The sequence below is a fragment of the Choristoneura fumiferana genome, chromosome 21, assembly GCF_025370935.1.
Source record: "Choristoneura fumiferana chromosome 21, NRCan_CFum_1, whole genome shotgun sequence".
NCBI classification, from domain to species: domain Eukaryota; kingdom Metazoa; phylum Arthropoda; class Insecta; order Lepidoptera; family Tortricidae; genus Choristoneura; species Choristoneura fumiferana.
In genome coordinates, this window is record NC_133492.1 from 10,821,608 (window position 1) to 10,841,460 (window position 19,853).

Below are 19,853 nucleotides of genomic sequence, written 5' to 3' on the forward strand. Positions count from 1 at the left end.
GACGTTTTCTTTGAAGTGTCATTCTTTGACTTAAAGGTTTCTCGGCGATTCATGTTAACTCAAGCTGCACACATCAATCCAGACTTCTAACGTCTTGTCAAAGCTCTAGATGTTTTTGAATAGTTTCTTAGACCTCGGTAGTCTAAAATCTTGCAAGGGAAAGATTTCGTGTCTACCTACAATTTCCTTTACCCCTTTTAACCACGGAACCACCATTAGCAGTGTTCCATTTTGCTCGACGTATGTACAGTATACATAATCTACCATACCTACCTCATTCTTTTACGAGGGGCGTTTAGAGTCAGTGCGGGCGGTATAGATATTGATTTTGCATTGCTATAAATTATTTTCATGTCCAAATCAACTTTGGTTTTACTATTCGCCAAAATAAACGTTGTTTTCGTTTGGTTATAAAATTTGCGGAAGGGTTTCCGTGCGTCGGAAAGAAATCAACATTACGAAATCACCTAACTTTTTTAGAATTTATTTTATTATTTTAAACAACAAAACTTTTGTTTCCAGCAGGAGCCAAATGGCAAAAACGGAACCTTATAGTTTGCCATGTCTATTGTCTGTCGTCCGCGGCTTTGCTCAGAGACTATCAATTTTTAGAAGCTGTAATTTTGCACGGATATATAAGTAAACTATGCCGACAAAAATGGTACAGTTAAAAATTAAAAAATATATATTTTAGGGTACCTCCCGTAGACGTAGTGGGGGTGATTTTTTTTTTCTCATCCAACCCTATAGTGTGGGGTATTGTGGATAGGTCTTTTAAAACCAGGGGTTTGCTAAGACGATTTTTCGATTCAGTGTTTTGTTTGCGAAAATATTCAACTTTAAAGTGCAAATTTTCATTAAAATCGAGCGTCCCCCCCCCTCGAAAATGTAAACCGGTGGGTGGAAAAATTCATGATGGTAGTAAGTATATCAAACTTTCAAGGAAAACTATAACGGCTAAGTTTGCTTGAGAATTATTAGTAGTTTATGAGTAAATAGCAGCGTAAGGTATAAAATATACCTAAACTTGGAAGATTCCGTATAAAATACGAAATCCTTAGAAAAATAGGTATTACTTAATTTTTTCGTAATGGCTACGGAACCCTATTTTGGGCGTGACCAACACGCTCTTGGCCGGGTTTTTACAATCAATTCAACCAGATCGTATAATCTAATTCCTATTCTGTACCGTGCACGTAGAATGTATGTGTCTACGTGATACGACGCCTATCGTTACACGTAGGATCGAGTAATTTCAGTTACCTTACTGTAAGTTTTCGGTTACAAAATACATCTCGATCGCGTTCGCGTTATAATCTCAATTTGTATGCAAACGCGAACAGCGCCTCTAGCGGAATGTTTGCGATGTTCGTGATTCTATACAAATTGCGATTTTAACGCGAACGCGATCGAGACGTATTTTGTAAACGAAAACTTACACTAAGGGCACTGAGGCAGTGTTCGGGAATTACGAGAAAAGTTTATGACGACTTTTAATGAACCATCAGATTTCGAAAGGTGATATTACGTGCCTGTCTTTTCCCCACTTTTACTGACGCGTGATACATATAAGTACCAAGTACGGTACATTAATGAACCTACATTTAATCACACGTTTGCCTGCTAGATAAACATAAGCTAGTTTAATGTTAGCACGCTAAATTCAAAGCCTTATTTACTACTTGAAAGTTTAAAAAGTTAATTTACTGGAAATTTTTGTTTAACTACATTAAACAGTTTAAATTAAATATGAATTTGAAAGAGAAAGGGGAGGCCTTTGCTCAGTAGTAGGACACCTAACAGGCGAAATAAAAATTAAAAATGTACAAATGAAATTTCGACTAAGTACTCCTTTATTTTCATCCAAACTACCTACCTACTTATATCCATTCCTACCAAAAGGCCATAGTCGGGTTTCCGTAGAAAATCGGCCCTTACATCAAATGGGCTTGGGTTTTTTTGTGTGTAACTTTTATAGTGAAGAATATTTCTGCAGAGTATGATATGAACATTGTACTTGCGACAGTTTTTGACTTATGTTTTTTTCAAGATTTTTTTTATTGTCTTTTGCGACCTTATGATAGCTAAGTTTATGCGAGATATGCGTTTTCATGCAGTTCCTTCACCTCCACACTGTAAGAATCAGAACCCACACAAATCACACAAACCCATCTATATCACCACCACCACCACAATACACTGACGCGTTTCAAACTCAACTAGAGCTTATCTTCCGCAAAGTAACGCCTGATTAAAGAAATATTCTTTTTCACTTCTCATGCTCTTAAAATGTTACTTTAGTCTCTGCATATCGGGACTAAAGCTCCTTTTTATTCTCTAGGGTTTTTTTTTTTACGTTGGAATCCCCTAAACAGCCAACACGGTGTTTATGAATGAGGCTTTTTAGGCGTGGATATATAACCTCAAAATGACAACTGTGCAAAAATATTTAAAAAAAAATAAGATTTAATATCGTGAAACACAATTAATGATTACGAATATGAATCTATTCAATTATATTAAGGATTAATTCATTTTATTATGCATAGTCCAATTAGTTTTTAATAGTTTTCAATTTTTATTATTATGCTGCATATATTTATAAGCAGCTTTTAAAGCGTCACTTCATAAACAAACAAAGAAAAGAAAAACCGCGCAACAATTTTTTCTTTGCTATTTCAATTTTGAACAGATGGTCCATTAGTCGAGCGTACGTTTTAAAATGTAATATTGTAATTTTGAACAAAACATTGTTTTTTTTCCTCGCATGCAAAGTGAAAAGTACCTAGTGTTTAACGCGAGACTAAACAACCATCTCGCTCTGCTCGGGTGGCTTGTTGAACAATCTACTATTAACGTAGGTATTTTATTTCGAGATGTATTCAAGCGATTTGCTTTTAATTTTGAAAACGAACAAGACATTTTTTTAAGTGGTTGTGAAGTAGTGACACCTCTAGATTCACCTCTTATCACAAACAGGAGTCTGACATTCTTTGATAAGCTGTTAACAAAGATTGTTATCGTCTGCCATGCCATGACTCTTTAGGTAAGTATGTAAATGAGCTCAAGATCACGATCTAAATAAGGATGAATTAATACTTCACAACAAGTCATTTTAAACAGAATTCTAAATTAAAAACAAAACTCTGTTGGTTATAAAAAGCAGGATCCATTAGTATGGCCATTTGGTGACGTTCGGAAGATCACGCGGTCAGAGAAGCCCTGGCGCGATCAAACATAAAAAAGCAAGAGTAAGACACGTGGTGGTCAATAGTAACCCTCGCTTTGAAATGAGTCCAACTTGCGGAAAAGACAATCCAAGATAGCATCCTGACGCATCCGAACATTTTTCCACATTCTACCTACGAGTAACCCAAAAAATCGGTAAAAGGCAAAGAAGAAAAAGAAAATTCTGTTTTAGGGCCCCATAATGACAGTTTGCTCTTTTAAAACACAAATAAATACAATGCCATAAATCAGGAATGTCATTAATTTTACGTTTTATTTGTTTCCATGTAGATATAAAAGCCTTGATTTTTATGTAAAACCGAAGCAAATCAATTGCAGACAAAGCGAGCGCAAATAAAAGGTAGAGTTCACAAAGGCTACGGCTGAAGCCTATTTTTGGATCCTCCTTCCGAAATGCCATTAGTGAGGTGTCGAAAACAGTTGAGCGTGACACGTGAGGGACCTTTTACGGTCATTTCCAATAAGAGGGCAAATTTTCTGTGATTTCATGAACTCTCAGTTAGGTAATGGGCTGACACTAATCTGTCCGCGACATTTTTCAAACAATTGCAGATTTTTGTAAGTAAACATGTTTTTTTCTGTAATTCAATAGATGGTGTACATGCCATCCTACGTAAGTTCAGCCTATTAAACCGTGAAATATCTTGTTGGAAGTGCGATTTTTTGGTAACGCCAGAGACAATTTTGGTAACGCAGGAGACGCCCAAAGTGTCGGTAAAATAGATGATTGGCCCTAATACGTGTATGAGTATCAGTGGAGTAGCGTCAGAGATTGCTGTGGTAAAACTGAAACAAAAATCGCTTACCTACGTCTTTCATAGATCGTGTATGTCATGTCTGTTGATCTATTTTGTAAATATGTATTGGGCAAACCACTGAGAATAGGACGTTCTATGTACGCTTCGCCCCTGATAATCTACCCTTAAAGTTAAATCAAATGTATAAAAACACCCTATATAAAACGCATAAAAATAACTCTGATTTTGGTGAAGAGTTACTTATTCGGGTGCAGTGCAATGGGCGGACGAAAAACAGAGGCCGTGTTGTCTAAAATGCGGGTGTTCGCAATCGCATTCACCACCTTTTCCACCCTCATCCTATACCGTGTGTAAGAAAGAAGAGGCGAAAACGATTGTGATTCTGAGTACATTAGACAATTAGGACTCGGACCTGCTACATTACATCGTTGAATTATAAATGTTCACGAGTCACAAGACTATCATCGCGGCCCGCTACTGGTTATGTCAAAATCAAAACGTTTATTTTTTAAGTAGACCGCAAAGGGCTTTTTGTATTATCACCACAGCGCTCTCGGAAAGACTATCACATATATATTTTTTTTTCACTTCTCATGCTCTAAAGTAGATCAATATAGCCTTACGCGGCGGGAGTAAAGTGAGTACTTTAGTCCCTAGGGAATAAAAGTAATTATTTTTTTAATATACTTCGAGTGACTTAGTTTATCTTTTTAGCCAGTAATTGCTTAGTTTTTGGCATAAAATAAGATTTTGTGTGGACCATTTTCATGACGAAAATATTACGTTCTTAGTCTAGTACGTGGTCTTAGAACTTTTAAATTGTTGTTTTTTTTTATTTATTCGACTGGATGGCAAACGAGCAAGTGGGTCTCCTGATGGATTGTGTTGTAGAGCGTAAATCATAAACAATTAAAATAAAATGATTCATCATCATCATCCCAGCCTATATACGTCCCACTGCTGGGCACAGGCCTCCTCTCAGAACAAGAGGACTTGGGCCATAGTTCCCACGCGGGCCCAGTGCGGATTGGGAACTTCGCACGCACCATTGAATCGCTTCGCAGGTTTGTGCAGGTTTGTGAAATAAAATGATTATTCTCTCATTATCGTCAAGTGATAGTTAAAATTATGATGTCGAGCAAAGAGCAAAAGACATAATTGATAATCTTTTGCCGTCGAAATCTAGAAAGATTTATTTTTAAACTTATGAAAGTTTTAGGGACTGTAGGAATAAGAAACGCATTCATTCTTTCAGAGAAAGCGTTTTCTCGCACACGAAGTGAATAATAGAATTTTCACCTGGAGACTTAAAGTCAATAAAATAATAATGAGGTCAACCTCGGATAAATAGACACCCTCGCTAAAGCTCGGGTGGCTAACCACCTCGGGTATATATTGGCTTAGTTTAGTCCCTCGATAAAAATATACTATTTATTTATTATTGCTAAGTAAGAAGAATGCGTCGCAAATTTTTACTATCTACCTACTATAATTGTGAAAAATTGTCTAATGGAGACCGCGGAACGGGAAGCGCAACGTAGGACGTCCACCAACGAGATGGACGGATGATCTGATGAAAGACGCGGGTTCACGGTGGATACAGACCGCTTCCAACCGAAGAAGGAGGTCTATGGTGGAGGACTATGTCCAACAGTGGACGTCCTACGGCTGATATGATGATGATAATTATGTCAATCGAACACAATAGCATTGAAAGTTACTGAAATAATACAAGAAACGGAGGTGATATTAGCCGAATAGTGGATTAGTTTGGTATCTATCAAGCTACAGGTACTTAAATGAAAAGGTAGACGCGTATCTAACTAGATAATGGAAGTATCGACTGAATGGGACATCTGAATAATATAACGCAGACGTCTTACGTAGATACTTCTATCAATACCAACTATTGTCTGGGAGACAAAAGAAAAATAATAGGTAAGTATATCAGGTGTCAAGCCATCCAGATGACATACCTACTCGTACTTAGGTACAAGAGTATGAGGCAGGATATATAATAGCAGTTCACCTTGCTACTATGTTTTAGTACGGATAAGAATATCCTACCAAGTAGCTACAGTCAACCAGCACTAATATCTGATACAACAAAAACGACTCTATTTCTATTTGTCAGATATAAAGTTAGTTTTTAATTAGATAAGGTCCTCACGGCTGGCCGTGGCATTATGCTGAGTGGGTTCCTGTTTAGCGTCTGTATGTCTTATATTTGTTCTATGTTTGTTTTTATGGCGTTAAATAAATGTATTTTCTTTCTTTTTCTTTCTTTCTTTCTATATTTTTGTACGGTCCGCTGTGGCAGATATTAATGCAGGAGTCATGTCGTACATCGTTTTTCATTCACTTTTTAGGGCTCCGTAGCCAAAATAACAAATCGGAACCCTTATGGTTTCGCCATGTCTGTCGGTCTGTCCGTCTGTCCGTCCGCGGCTTTGTTCCGAGACTATCATTGCTAGAAAGCTGTAATTTAAAATCAAAATCAAAATCAAAATCATTTATTCAGTAAATAGGCCGCAATGGGCACTTTTACACGTCATTTTTTAAAACTACCAGCGCTTTCGGAAAGACCATCATTGCCAAGAAGAATGCGCCGCAAGAAACTTGGCAGAAAGTCATTTTTTCAACATAAAATAATTACAAATAAAATACTTAAAAACTACAGTATACAATGAAATAAAAGAAAATACAAAATAATAATAATAATAATACAGGGATGTATGGGGTCCCTTAGTTACAAAACTAAACTCTAACTATAATCTACGTTCAGTGGAAGTGTAGACTGCTTCCACCGTCATAAATTAAAAATAATAATAATTATAATAATAATAATTTAATTCTGAAATTTACATTTCAGGTCAAGTAACCATTAAACTTTTGGATTCCGAAGGCAAGCTCACGTCTGCCGCCCCCAAAGTTAGCTCACATGAACTCATGTCATGCTCTGAAAGCAGAGCGGTACCGAGTGCATGGTATTGCTTCCGTTCCCATAAGCTCTATGGGATCGTCTTGGGAGCTTCGACGTCGCGGGCCTGTGACTAGAAATTAAACTAAAAATATACACGTTTAAAATCCATAAGCTTAACAATATACAGCCTTAAATATAGCAAGGGATGTATAAAGTCCCTGAGTTAATAATAAAATTACTATATAGCAAGGGGATGTAGAAAGTCCCTGAGTTAACAATAAATAAAATTCCTAATCTAAATAATTCAGAGATGTATATAGTCTCTGAATGTCAAAGTAAACTAATTTAATTAACCAAATTATACAATCTTCAGAGGTGTAAAAAGCCTCCAATGTCAAAAACTTAAAATAATTATTAAAATAAAGAAATGGAGATGTATAAGGTCTCCAAATGTCAAACCAATAAATATTTTTAAATTAAATTCTGCAACGTGGACAACGGCAACAGAACCAGAAACTAGACACGAAATGCGCCGGGACACTGCCAAGTCACACTTCACAACACTTATTTATACACCGACATAAAAACACACACATACACAAACACGAATACATCACATCACACATCAACATCCTATTTTATTATTAATTTTGGAAAGTAAAATAAATAAATAAAATAAAAAAGCCTTTTATTTCTCGCATATCAGTAGCAGCATTTCGAAACATTAGGTTATTATCACTATAGTACTATAATTATTTAAAAAGTTACAAACAAAAAAAAAGTATATAATCTATTTTCATGCGGAACCCCTCTTAATTGAGGGTAAAGGCCTCCTCCAGAGATGCCCAATAGTCTCTATCATTGGCTTTTTCCATCCATAGTTTTCCAGCGATTTCAACAATGTCATCTGCCCATCTGGTTTTTGGTCTCCCTCTCTTTCTGGTGCCTGCAGGGCCTGGCCATGACGTCAGCCTAGATGTCCAGCGATTGTCACCCATTCTAGCTACGTGGCCTGCCCATCGCCATTTTAATTTTTGCGAGTAACTCAGGGCGTCTATAACTCCTGATACTTCTCTTATGACAGAGTGGCGGATTTTTTGAATTTTTCGAATTTTCATCATGCTTCTTTCCATGCTCCGTTGGCAAGACGTTATTTTGTTTTTTACTCGGCGTGTGAATTTCCAAGTCTGACAAGCGTAAGTGAGTGACGGTAGTAGACAGCTATCCATGACCTGTTTCTTAATTTTCATTGGCATCTGGCTTTTAAAAATTTCCTTGAGGCTCCAATACTTCTTCCAAGTCCCTTTAATCCTTCTTTCTATTTCTACATCGTTGCTTTGTTTTTGGAAAGAGATTTGCTTGCCTAGGTAAATGTAGGAGTCGACATAATCAAGCGGTACATTGTCGATGCTTATTTGATTTCTTGTTGAATTTGTCATCACCTTTGTTTTGCTGAAATTCATCTCTAGGCCTTTCTGTCTACTTGCTTTTTGTAACGTGTCTATCATGTATTCTAGCTCTCCGCTGTTTTCAGACAGCAGGACTAGGTCATCAGCGAACCTCAGGTGGCTAATACGCTCTCCATTTATATTTAAGCCGACCGTGCTCCAGTTTAATTTACTAATGATCGACTCAAGTACCGCTATGAAGATTTTAGGTGATAAGGGGTCCCCTTGCCTTACTCCTCTCTTGATTTCAATAGGAGGCCCTGTTGTTTCCAGTTTTACTCTACTAGTGCTATTTTCGTAGAGATATTTCAGGACTTTAATGTATTTGGCCTCTACATTTTGTGTTTTCATGGCTTCCCATATTGATGAGTGGAGTATGGTGTCGAAGGCTTTTTGGTAGTCGATAAAGGCTACGTAGAGCGGTCTTTGGAATTCTTGGTACTTCTCTAGAAGTAGCTCGACTGAATGAATATGGTCTACGGTAGAGTAACCCCTTCGAAACCCTGCTTGTTCGATCGGTTGGTATGAATCCAGTGTGTTACTAATTCTTTTCTCTATAACCGACGAAAACAGCTTGTACAGCGAAGGTAGAAGGCTGATGGGTCGGTAGTTGTTTATGTCTTTTGGATCACCTTTTTTATACAAAAGTATAATGTCTGATTCTGACCACTGCCTGGGTGTGGTAGAGGTGTCAATTATCATATTAAAGAGTTTAGCCAAAGGTGTAGCAAGCAGTGTGCACGCAATTTTTATTGTCTCGTTGGTTATCCGGTCCGGTCCTGGACTTTTCTCAGGTTTGAGCCTCTTTATTTCTCTAATAATTTCGAGTTCATCTACTGGCTCTGTTGGCGTGACGTTGTAATCTTGTTCTGTTACGTTAGAGCTTTCGTGGTGCACTGGGGCGTTATACAAAGCTTTGTAAAACATAGTGGCTATTTGGAGTATATCTTTTCTGCTGTATGATACTTTGTCCGAACCGCGAAGCCCTTCTATCCAAGTTTTGTGAGATCTTAGTTCTTTGTATGCTCTCTTTAGACTGCCTGACGAATTAAGGTATTTTATTATAGTATTTTTTCTGTGTTTCTTGTAGTCTTGTCGTATGTATTTACTTATGAGCTTATACAGGGCTTTTAATTCGTTTTTCAATGCTCGTGATTTAGGTTTCGTCTGTTGTAACTCTTTTCTTCGGTGGATTAATCTCCTGGTGCGTTCAGATATAACATTACATTTTGTGTCTGTATTTGTGTTGGGTATGAGAGCTGTTTTTAAACTATTTTCGATAGCGCAGATTATTTTATCGTAGTATTTCTGGACCGTGTCATCTTCACACTGGTGAGTGAGATCTTCTAAACAGATGTGTAATGCTTCGAGATATCTTGTTGTTTCATCTTCACTTTTTAGCGAGCTTCTCGTATTTTTGGCATAATTAGTTCTGCTTTTTTTAATTGTTTTCAAGTTTAAAGTTGCCCTTAAGAATCTGTGATCAGACGGGAATGTCACGTTAATGATTTGTACGTCTTGAACATTCTTATATAGGTTTGTTAAAATATAATCAAGTTCATTTTTGGTGACACCGTCTGGGGATCTCCAAGTCCATCTTTGTTTACTTTTCTTTCTAAAGAATGTGTTCATGATGTAAAGGTTTTTTTCGTGAGCAAACTGTATCAGCCTCTCTCCCCTACTGTTTCGTTCGCCATATCCGAATATATTCATGAATGGACTGTCTTCCGATGTTGGTTGGCCGATTTTTGCGTTAAAGTCGCCCATGACTACAACTTTTTCTCCAGACAAGCTTAGAGCTTTATCAATGGTGTTATAGAAATGCTCTATTTCGTCGTCGTGGGCCGCCTCTGTAGGTGCATAAACTTGTATAAAGCTTATTTGGAAACCGTCAATATTTAATTTCAATAGCGCCACACGCTCTGATAGTCCAGTAAAACTTTCAATGTTATTTTTAAGATGCTTTTTCACTAGAAAGCCCACTCCGTACAATCCAGGAGTCTCTCCAATGTAGTGAAAAATTATATCTTTGTGCTCTTCTATTGTATTACCGAGTCGTCTTATTTCAGAAAGACCGATTATATCGAATTTTGTATTTTCTAACGCGTCCAATAACTCGAGGAGACGAGTATGAGTTGACAAAGTTCTCACATTAAATGTTGCAATGAAGTATAAGTTTTCATTTTTCGTTGATAAGTTGTGTATCTCTGAAGGGTTTTGGTCTAACTCTCCCACGGAGACCAGCCGTCTTGGGAGGTTGAGAGGGGTTCGTGTTGACTGCTATTGTGCTGTACGGCTAGATTCTTGCGATTTTTGTTGCGGGGATGGATCTTCGCGATAAGTGAGCGTCGGTTTTTTTATAAGGAAGTTGGTCATATTGTTGCTCTTGTTGATCTTCGTAGGTTGCTTTTTGTTTTCGGAGTTTCCGGAGATTCCGGAGTTTCCCGGTGATTCGGGGGATTCTGACAGGTTCCTTTTTTTTGAATCTTTTTTCTCGCGTTCCTCTTGTTTGCCTGGCGGTTTTAAAATGATGAGTCTATCATATTTTATGATTGCTCTTCTTCCTTGCTCTCTTTCTTTCTCTAGCTCGATTTGCAGTTCCTTGCGCTTGTTCATTACTTCGGGGGGGAAGTCTTCTTTTATGTAGTATGGTGACGTTCCAAGGTTCTTCTTGTTTTTTAGAATTTTTATTTTCAGCCCCATAGTAAGTAACGACACTACTATAGGTCTGATTTTTCCCCCTTTTTTCCCCAGTCGCCTTACTGATTCGATGCTATTATTCTCGCAATTGATGTTTAGGTTATTATTTATGATGTCCAGTACATGTTCCTCCAAGTCCTGATAGCATCTTTCTCGTTCTTCGACTCCGAAAAATAGTAAGTTTTTTCTTCTAGTAAATCTCTCGATCTTATCTATTTCTTTCTTTTGTTGTTCCAATTTTTGTTCTAAAAATTCATTCTTTATTTCCAGACTTTGAAACTTTTCGTTTATGTTGTTAATGATAGTATTTTTTATGTCGTCTTTCATATCCAACATGTCCGCTTTTTGTTGTCTCATTTCTTCTTGCATATTTCTTAGCATATTTTTTATTTCGTCCATTTTTGTTGACAACTACTTGCAACTACTATCCAAGTGCTGCCCTCTGGAAGTTGTGGTGAGAAACGAAGGTGAGTGTGTTAATAGCGAACGCCCTCAGTTTTTATCGTATTTGTCCCTCGTGTTCTGCCACACGCCGCTAGATGGCGCTGATATACATATAGATTTTGAGCAAAATGATTTGCAGTTGTTTATTAACCTATAAATTTTTAGGTTATGAACTTGGGTGAAATAAGATTCCTTATGCGCACAATACTACGAGTCTGTCGCGTCGGCGTAATTCATAATTGCCTCAATCACAACACTGATCTGGTTAGTCTTCGCTTCGAGAAAATATGATTTTGTCCGTTGTATTGTTCCTTTGTTTTTGGTATGTTTTTAACACTGTTTTTCACTTTTGCACTAAAAACTTCATATTGACTGTGTGGTTCTAAGCACTGAATTTTGATTTTTATGCGATTTCTTCGTTATTATCGTATAATTGTAATTATTATTTAATTATAAACACGGAGTCGACTTGAACAGTGGCACAGTGGCGACCTCCCACCTATACTTATCAAATTTACAAGAAAAACTATAACGGCTAAGTTTGCTTGAGAATTATTAGCAGTTTAAGAGTAACTAGCAGCCTAAGGTTTAAAATAAATATACCTATCTAAACTTAGAAGATTCCGTATAAATAACGAAATCCTTAAAAAAATATTAGGTACATACTTGATTTTTTCGTAATGGCTACGGAACCCTATCTTTGGCGTGTTCTACACGCTCTTGGCCGCTAGTTTAATCGAGATGGTCGTCAGCTTAGTTTCATTAAAATCGGTTCAGCGGCGTTTGAGATGTTGAACTTTGCAATGACTGTCGGGGGTTGTTCAATTTTTCTAAGTAGTCTAACCTAACCTAACCAGGTTATATTTTAAACCATATTCTCAGGGCCGGATTTAGGGGTGCGCATCCGCCCCGGGGCCTCCACAAAAGAGGGGCTACCACAATAGACTTGGGTATTTTTTTTAATTCCGACGAGTAATCCCTAGTAAACAATTTTCCTTTGATATTGTTTTTCACCTTTACAATACACAATACAATAACTCTTTATTGCACACAAACACAGTAAGTAGTACATAAAACACAGGTATATACATAGAGATTTTCTAAGGTAGGCAATAGGCGGCCTACCTATAGGTAGATTGGCATTACCTGTAGGTAGTAATTTGTACAAACATAATTATACTGTTTACATTTGGAAAATAGTTTCTCCACTCCTGTGTTGCCCCAAGGCCTCGACCTCTCAATCCGGCCCTGCGTATTCTGCTTGACATTCGCAAATTTGTCCTAATCCTAAATACCTACTAACTAAAATGACAATCACATTCTTGAACTCATAATCATAACATATGTTCAGTCCAGCGGGAATTAAATCGCATTTGTGGTATTATTCTGGTTGCGACATGAAGGGAAGCAATAATGGTTCTGCGGAGATGAACAGTTTCCGCCCGCCCGCCGGCTATATTACTGTTATTTCTCTGTCTAGACAAGACAATAGCCATTTTATTTCATTTCCCTAAAGTGCGAGTGTAAGTAATGAGAAGAGCTTGACCGCCGTCTGCAGTTTTAGGTTAGGAAAATGTCATTCGGGCCTCGTTACTGATACACCCACTTATGTAACTCTCTATCTCCAAAACTACTAAACCGATTTTCATGAAACTTGCGCAGTACCTTATGTTGGATTATCTTTCTAATTAAAGAATTTTAACAATTACATTTGTAATTTTTAAGATAATGCGTGGACTAAAATATATACAGTATACATATATATACATACATACATATAGAAAATATAGACAAACAAATAAATAAATACACATACTTATGTGGCATACATGTTAAGAAACTGGTATAGACTGACATATACAAAAACCGTAAAATCCTGACAAATACATAAGGATCGTTTTTTTTTTTTAATTTTTTTTTTTATTTATTTGACTGGATGGCAAACGAGCAAGTGGGTCTCCTGATGGTAAGAGATCACCACCGCCCATAAACATCTGCAACACCAGGGGTATTGCAGATGCGTTGCCAACCTAGAGGCCTAAGATGGGATACCTCAAGTGCCAGTTATTTCAGCGGCTGTCTTACTCTCCACGCCGAAACACAACAGTGCAAGCACTGCTGCTTCACGGCAGGATTAGCGAGCAAGATGGTGGTAGCAATCCGGGTGGACCTTGCACAAGGTCCTACCACCTGCAAAATAAACTCTTTCTTTTAAGTCGGTTAAAAACGCGATCAATGCCAATCGGTAGGTACATCCTTTAAAACAATAGGTAAAATAAAAGTCGAACGTGACTCGGTAAGAAGACGAAGAAGTAATTTTTGACGCTTCCACCTGCACAGTGTAACGTTTTTTCGATCGAAATATTCTCACAAAAGATGTAGCTTGAGAGAACAATTGATCCGCTTACCCGACAGGATTATCCGGTTTGAGGAGAAGGACTAGGCTCTCGTAGGGATATATCAGCAACGGCGCTATCATAAGGATTAGGTACAATGGCGCAGGCCGTTTATTACGTTGGATTACCGGTCATATAAATTACCAGTTCAAAGGAAACTCGCAGAATTTCTCTTGTAATTTTTAAAATCATACTCGTAGTAGTAAGTAGTTGGAAGAGTACCTACTTAGACAAAAGGATACGGTCACGAGTTTTGAGACCCATTTCTTCAAAAAATCCTTTGAATTGTCATACAAAATGACAGATATTAGATCCTAAGTGGGTCCCAAATTAACGATCGTGACCGTACCTACATACCGACATCCTTAAAGTCAAGACGCGCACGGGGTTCAGCGAGTACCAACCCAACTAAGTACTAACCACAGATCATCTGCATGTGGTACTAGCACTGATGTATTAAACTGGGTACTAGCCTAATTAATTAGTAATTCCTTTGCGAGTTTTTTGAGAGATATAGAATGAGACAATAGGTTCACTGTGCATAAAAATTCCGATTGATTGCAAATTCTCCCTTAGCGTCCAAAGAGGTCGGCTCAATAGGAGCACCTTTTGGCATGCTAAGTAAAACCACCCACTTGCTGAGCAGCCCAATCAGTACCACTACCATGAGTTTACAGTGACCGTACTCGATAGCGACGGCGTAAATTATTTGTAGAGGCGCTGTACAATTCTCCATACAAATAAATTACGCCGTCGCTATCGAGTACGGTCACTGTAAACTCATGGTAGTAGTCAAAGACTACAGTATATATAGGGGTAGTAGTGTTGGTAGCTCGCCCTCTCTCCGGTAAGCTGTAAAAGCCGTCTGAGGCTAACAGCAACAGTCCGTCCAAAAAAAAAAGGTTCATTGTCTAATGTCTATTCTTCTGAATGAAGTATAAAATCCATCTTGACGTGTGTCTATTACTAAGGCAATCACTATCACTAATTAAAATGTGAAAGCGGATTTTGAACTCCTGTGTTTTGATTCAGTTATGAATGACACTTTGCACGAAACCCTCATCTTCAAAAATCCCTTTGCCACAGTTGTTATGAAAGAAATTCTCTATGAGTGCTATACTAAGCATACTTGCAAGCCCAAATGCTTGACTCTGAGAGCCCTTGCTCCTCTTTGCGTAAACTGTTGCTTCTTTCTCTAGAGTCTAGTCTAGAGGGAGCTTCTAGGGTTACCCACTTTTCGAATTTTAACATTGAAAGACAAAATATTTTAAAATTAGTCTAAAATTTTAAAAATGGTAAAATGTTCGATTAGCTTGACTTGATCACTCCTATAAAAGTTTTTATTAAAGACTTTTTTAACGAAAATGTAAAACTGACTCCAAAAAAATTAAAAACTAACAAGGTGGTACGTAACAACTTAACAGGTGATAGGGGCTTGTGCAAGGTCCGCCCGGATTGCTACCACCATCTTGCTCGCTAATCCTGCCGTGAAGCAGCAGTGCTTGCACTGTTGTGTTTCGGCGTGGAGAGTAAGACAGCCGGTGAAATTACTGGCACTTGAGGTATCCCATCTTAGGTCTCTTGGTTGGCAACGCATCTGCAATACCCCTGGTGTTGCAGATGTTTATGGACGGTGGTGATCTCTTATCATCAGGAGACCCACTTGCTCGTTTGCCATTCAGTCGAATAAAGTGAAAAAAAAGGTAGGTGAGCTAAACGACTATTGTTCCACTCCTGCTGGCTCTTGCTGAGTCACCGACTTCGAGCTAGTAGGTACCTAGAAAAATATTTTCTTGGGTTTTGTATTCGGTTCCATTTTTTTATTGTTTTTATTTTTTTGGAGTCGGTTTTACTTTTTTGTTAAAAAAAATCTTTAAGTATTTCTCACTTTTTAGTCATTCGGAACCAAAGCACATCTCACAACGATTCCATTAAGCTCAAACATGACTTAGTTACGTTGTTGTATAACAGAGTGCCGTTGCCTACCTTCTGGCTTCAGCATCAGATCAGTTCGAAACAATCATTAACTTTAAGCTTGTTCTTAGTCGCTTATCTAGGTATATTTAATCATGGTCGTTTATAGACGAGCGAGCATTACCTACTTAGCTTTGACGAGTTCCATTTGGTCATCTACTGTCTTCTTCATCAGGTCCAGGTTACCAAATGATACTTTTTGAATCTAAATGCTTTTCTTAATGCTAAAAATGCCAAAATCGCCATAGGTGTGCCTATAAAACTTGAGGTTTGCCCTCGATTTCCCTAGGATCCTATCATCAGATCTTAACTTGGTGACAATGGGAACACCTCAGAAGAGTACTCCTTCTAATAAAAAAAGAATTTTGAAAATCAATCCACAATTGACTGAGTAATCGGTGAACATATATATATATAAAAAATACAAACATTGGAACATAGAACCTTCTCCTTTTCTGAAGTCGGTTAATAAATAGAGTTCGTCAAGCGAGTCATGTCCCTTGAAAAAGCGGGCATTTTCAACAATCTTTTAAATGTCAACACTGATAACATGCCGAAAACTATGATTTATACTTAAATTTATGCAGCTGTTTTTTACGAGTAACTATGTACCTACTGTAGTGCTCACAAATTGAGAAAGGCGTTTAGTTTTTAGCGTTTTATTATTATCAGAGCAGACTTTTTTTTAAATGCCGTCTTTTTCAAGGGTCTCGACTCGCCTGACAGACTCTAGATAGACTCTAATAGTGATACCTTTGAAGCCGTACACTTCGAACATTGATCAATGTATTGAAACTTTTGTCAACCACAGCTAAAAAACCCGAAAAACATTTGTAGGGGTGTTCAGTCAAACTAATCTCACTACCGCTGAAATATTCCGGATTAATATTAAAGGAAATTAACATAGTTTTGGATTCTTGATTAATTTTAACACTTACCAGAATCCGTATCTTGTGTTTCCTGCAACAAAAAACAATCCCCTGAATTAACATAATCAAACTTAAACAACTAATTGTCAGTGAATGCATAAGCCGGCAATTTATAATTATAAAAATAATAAATGAACACTCTTGTAACTTAGGTACTTATAAATGCAAATGACCATGTACTTACAGTTAAAATAGTGAGAACAATAGTGAAGAATAATTTTCTGCTGTTTTGAAAAGTGTTGCAAGGCTTTAAGTATTACGGTTACGTAGACAATAGGTAATTGCCTAGGTACGCTTGAATAGAGTAGGTATTTACTAGCACGCTATGTTTGCATGGTGAAACTATAGAACTATGTAACTATTATTAGGTACACGATACTATTGCAAACTATTTATAAGTCGCGTTTTAAAGGGAACTCAAGGCAAACCAAAACCCTACATGGACTAAACTAAACAAAAGAATTTGCAAAGCACCTTCATAGGGACGGGAGTTTGCCCCTCGTGCCCTCAGGGCAAAGGCGGAACGTTAATTAAGAAAGCACTTACCCTCGCGATCTTTGAAATACTATTTGCAATCAAGTTATTGGGTTATAGTCGCGGCTAGCTGACTTTATTGATACTTTGCCAATAGTCGGAGCAAAGCGTTGTGTGGTACTTTATTGACTTTTTGTTGTGACTTGTAGCAATTTATGTTCATTTCCACTAGCCAAATGAGAAGTTCTAAATAGCGCAAGCTGCAGCGAAAAGCTTGTTAAATATTGCGGTACCTAATCTAGGTAGGTTAGGTACTCACTAGATTCACTCGATAGGTATAGTCAAAAAATATCTGTCTAAAAATACCTACCATTTCGTTTGCAACAGTGAACAAGTACCTACCATGTTAGATGAAACATCATCTTCTCATTTAGTCAATGTACCTAACCGTGACAGGAACATTTCATCATTTTCTTTAAAAAATTCATTGAAATATTCATTTTCATACACGTTATTGCATAAATAATAAAGATTCCCTGCGGCCACATGGCAGTGTTTATTGTACAAAAGGCTACATCAAGAGATGACATATTATGAACCCTCTTTCTGATCTCTATCGCCCTTTAGGATAGCACTAAGGTGTTTGCTGAGTGACATTTTATATACGGTAGAAGGATTTTTATTTCCATTCAACATTTTGCTTTTGATCTGCACTCTACATTGTTTTATCAGATAAGCGTGGGCCGATTGTTCAATAAAATCTCCCGCACATCGATCACCAAAACACGGTTGATACGGATTAATGAACAATGATGGAGGGGCGGATAGCGATCAACATTGTCTCAATACTCGTGAGATAGCGGCTCATTCATCATTCCTAACATCTCCATGGGTGCACGCGTAGCCAGCCATCGCAAGTGCAATTTGATGCATCTGTTTAGAAAAAGGTAGTTTCAGATGCTCACGTGAAAGGTCGCGGATCCGATCTTAATCTAGATTGTACAAGTGGAAGAGTGTGACTGAAACCACTATTGAAGTGATACGCTAGATCGAAATGTGTTTAAATACAAACAGATGACAAGCATGCGTATTGAGAAATCTAGTTAATTGTGTTTAAGATCATGATAAAATAAGAGCTGCTAGGTATTCTGAAGAAGCCGAACTTGCAATCTACAGCAGCTATGCCAGTAACACTTACCGCCCTATCAATTCCGTTTATTGCTTTTCCTTACGTGGTTAAATATACATTGATACTTACGACTTTACTTCGCTCTTTCTGTTTTTGTTTAAGTTCGGCCTCTTTTTTTGCTTGTTGTATAAGTTGGTCTACAAACTCATTGGCCTGTCGAAGTTTCTCCGGATCGCCCTTGAATGCTGCTATCCTGTCAGCGAGCGCTGATCCGTCGTCGTCGTGCCTCATCGTGGAATCTGTGATGTCTCACACGTTATAGCCACAGGTGGTAAAAGTCACTGTAATTTAAACTGATTACAAATCGCGGGAGCGATTAAGTTTAACGATAGCCACTATAAATCTGTGTTGTTTGAAAAGTCTGTTCTTGCCATTGCTCGTGAGTTGGGCTGTTGGGGGAGGTGTGGCCTCTTAATGAGTGTAGTAGGAGGGTGGTCCGCGGTAGGGGTCAGTCATTATTGCATGGTTGCACACTGCACAGGGCCCTGGTTAGCCGCGCGAGGCGTCTGGCGGCGATGCAAGCGGCGGAGGTACTGGCCGGGGCGCCTCGCTCATCGCTCATGCGCGCTCCGCCGTCCATCTACTCTACGCGTACCTACTCCGCTTGGCTTATTACCCATAATCAGGAGCACTCATCTTATGCTGCCTCTACACTGCTACGTCACGGCAATGCTGACTGTATTTGATGTTCAAAATATTCGGAAAATTAGAAGCTGAATTTTTGAACTGGCACAATGCTACGTTGCCTACATCAAATATTAAAAAAAATAACTGACTGAAAAAAGCGAAAAATAATTAAAATCTGTATATTTGTCAAAAAATAATTAAGTAAATTTTGTTTTACTTTTAAATTCCATCAGTGTCGATTTAAAAATAAACGTGGTAATTTAATTAGGCACCGTTAGAGACAAAGAAGAGTTACTTAGTTCAAACTTTTGTGAAACAAAGAAATATACAATATTTAGGTACTTACTTGATATTATTTAAATACCTACTGTTCAACTTGGTAATTTAATTAGGTACCGTTAGAGACATGACCAGACATAGTTCAAACTTTTGTGAAACAAAGAAATATACAATATTTAGGTACTTACTTGATATTATTTAAATACCTACTGTTCAAACTTTGAAATCATACGTTACGAGTAGGTACATGACATGACCAGACCATCAACCATATTTGAGAGGAGACCTACGCCAGCAGTGGGTAGGTATATGGGCCAAAATTGCGACGATTATACAATAATACTTAAGTATTCATCATCATCATCCCAGCCTTATATGTATACGTCCCACTGCTGGGCACATGTCACCTCTCAGAATGAGAGAGAGGGCTTGGGCCTTAGTTCCCACGAGGGCCCAGAGCGGA

The 19,853-nt window shown here is 37.8% G+C and overlaps 1 protein-coding gene across 1 annotated transcript in view; it reads right to left on the minus strand.

The window, feature by feature from the left end:
- LOC141439498 (uncharacterized) overlaps positions 1–19,052 on the minus strand; it is a 78,660-nt gene extending 59,608 nt beyond the window's left edge. The window contains exons 1-2 of the mRNA XM_074103776.1: positions 18,554–19,052; positions 16,831–16,852 (exon numbers count right to left, since the gene is read on the minus strand). Coding sequence (XP_073959877.1) covers positions 16,831–16,852; positions 18,554–18,715 — 184 coding nt within the window. The 5' untranslated portion in view covers positions 18,716–19,052. The remainder of the gene's footprint in view (positions 1–16,830; positions 16,853–18,553) is intronic.
- Between the last annotated feature and the right edge of the window lie 801 nt (positions 19,053–19,853).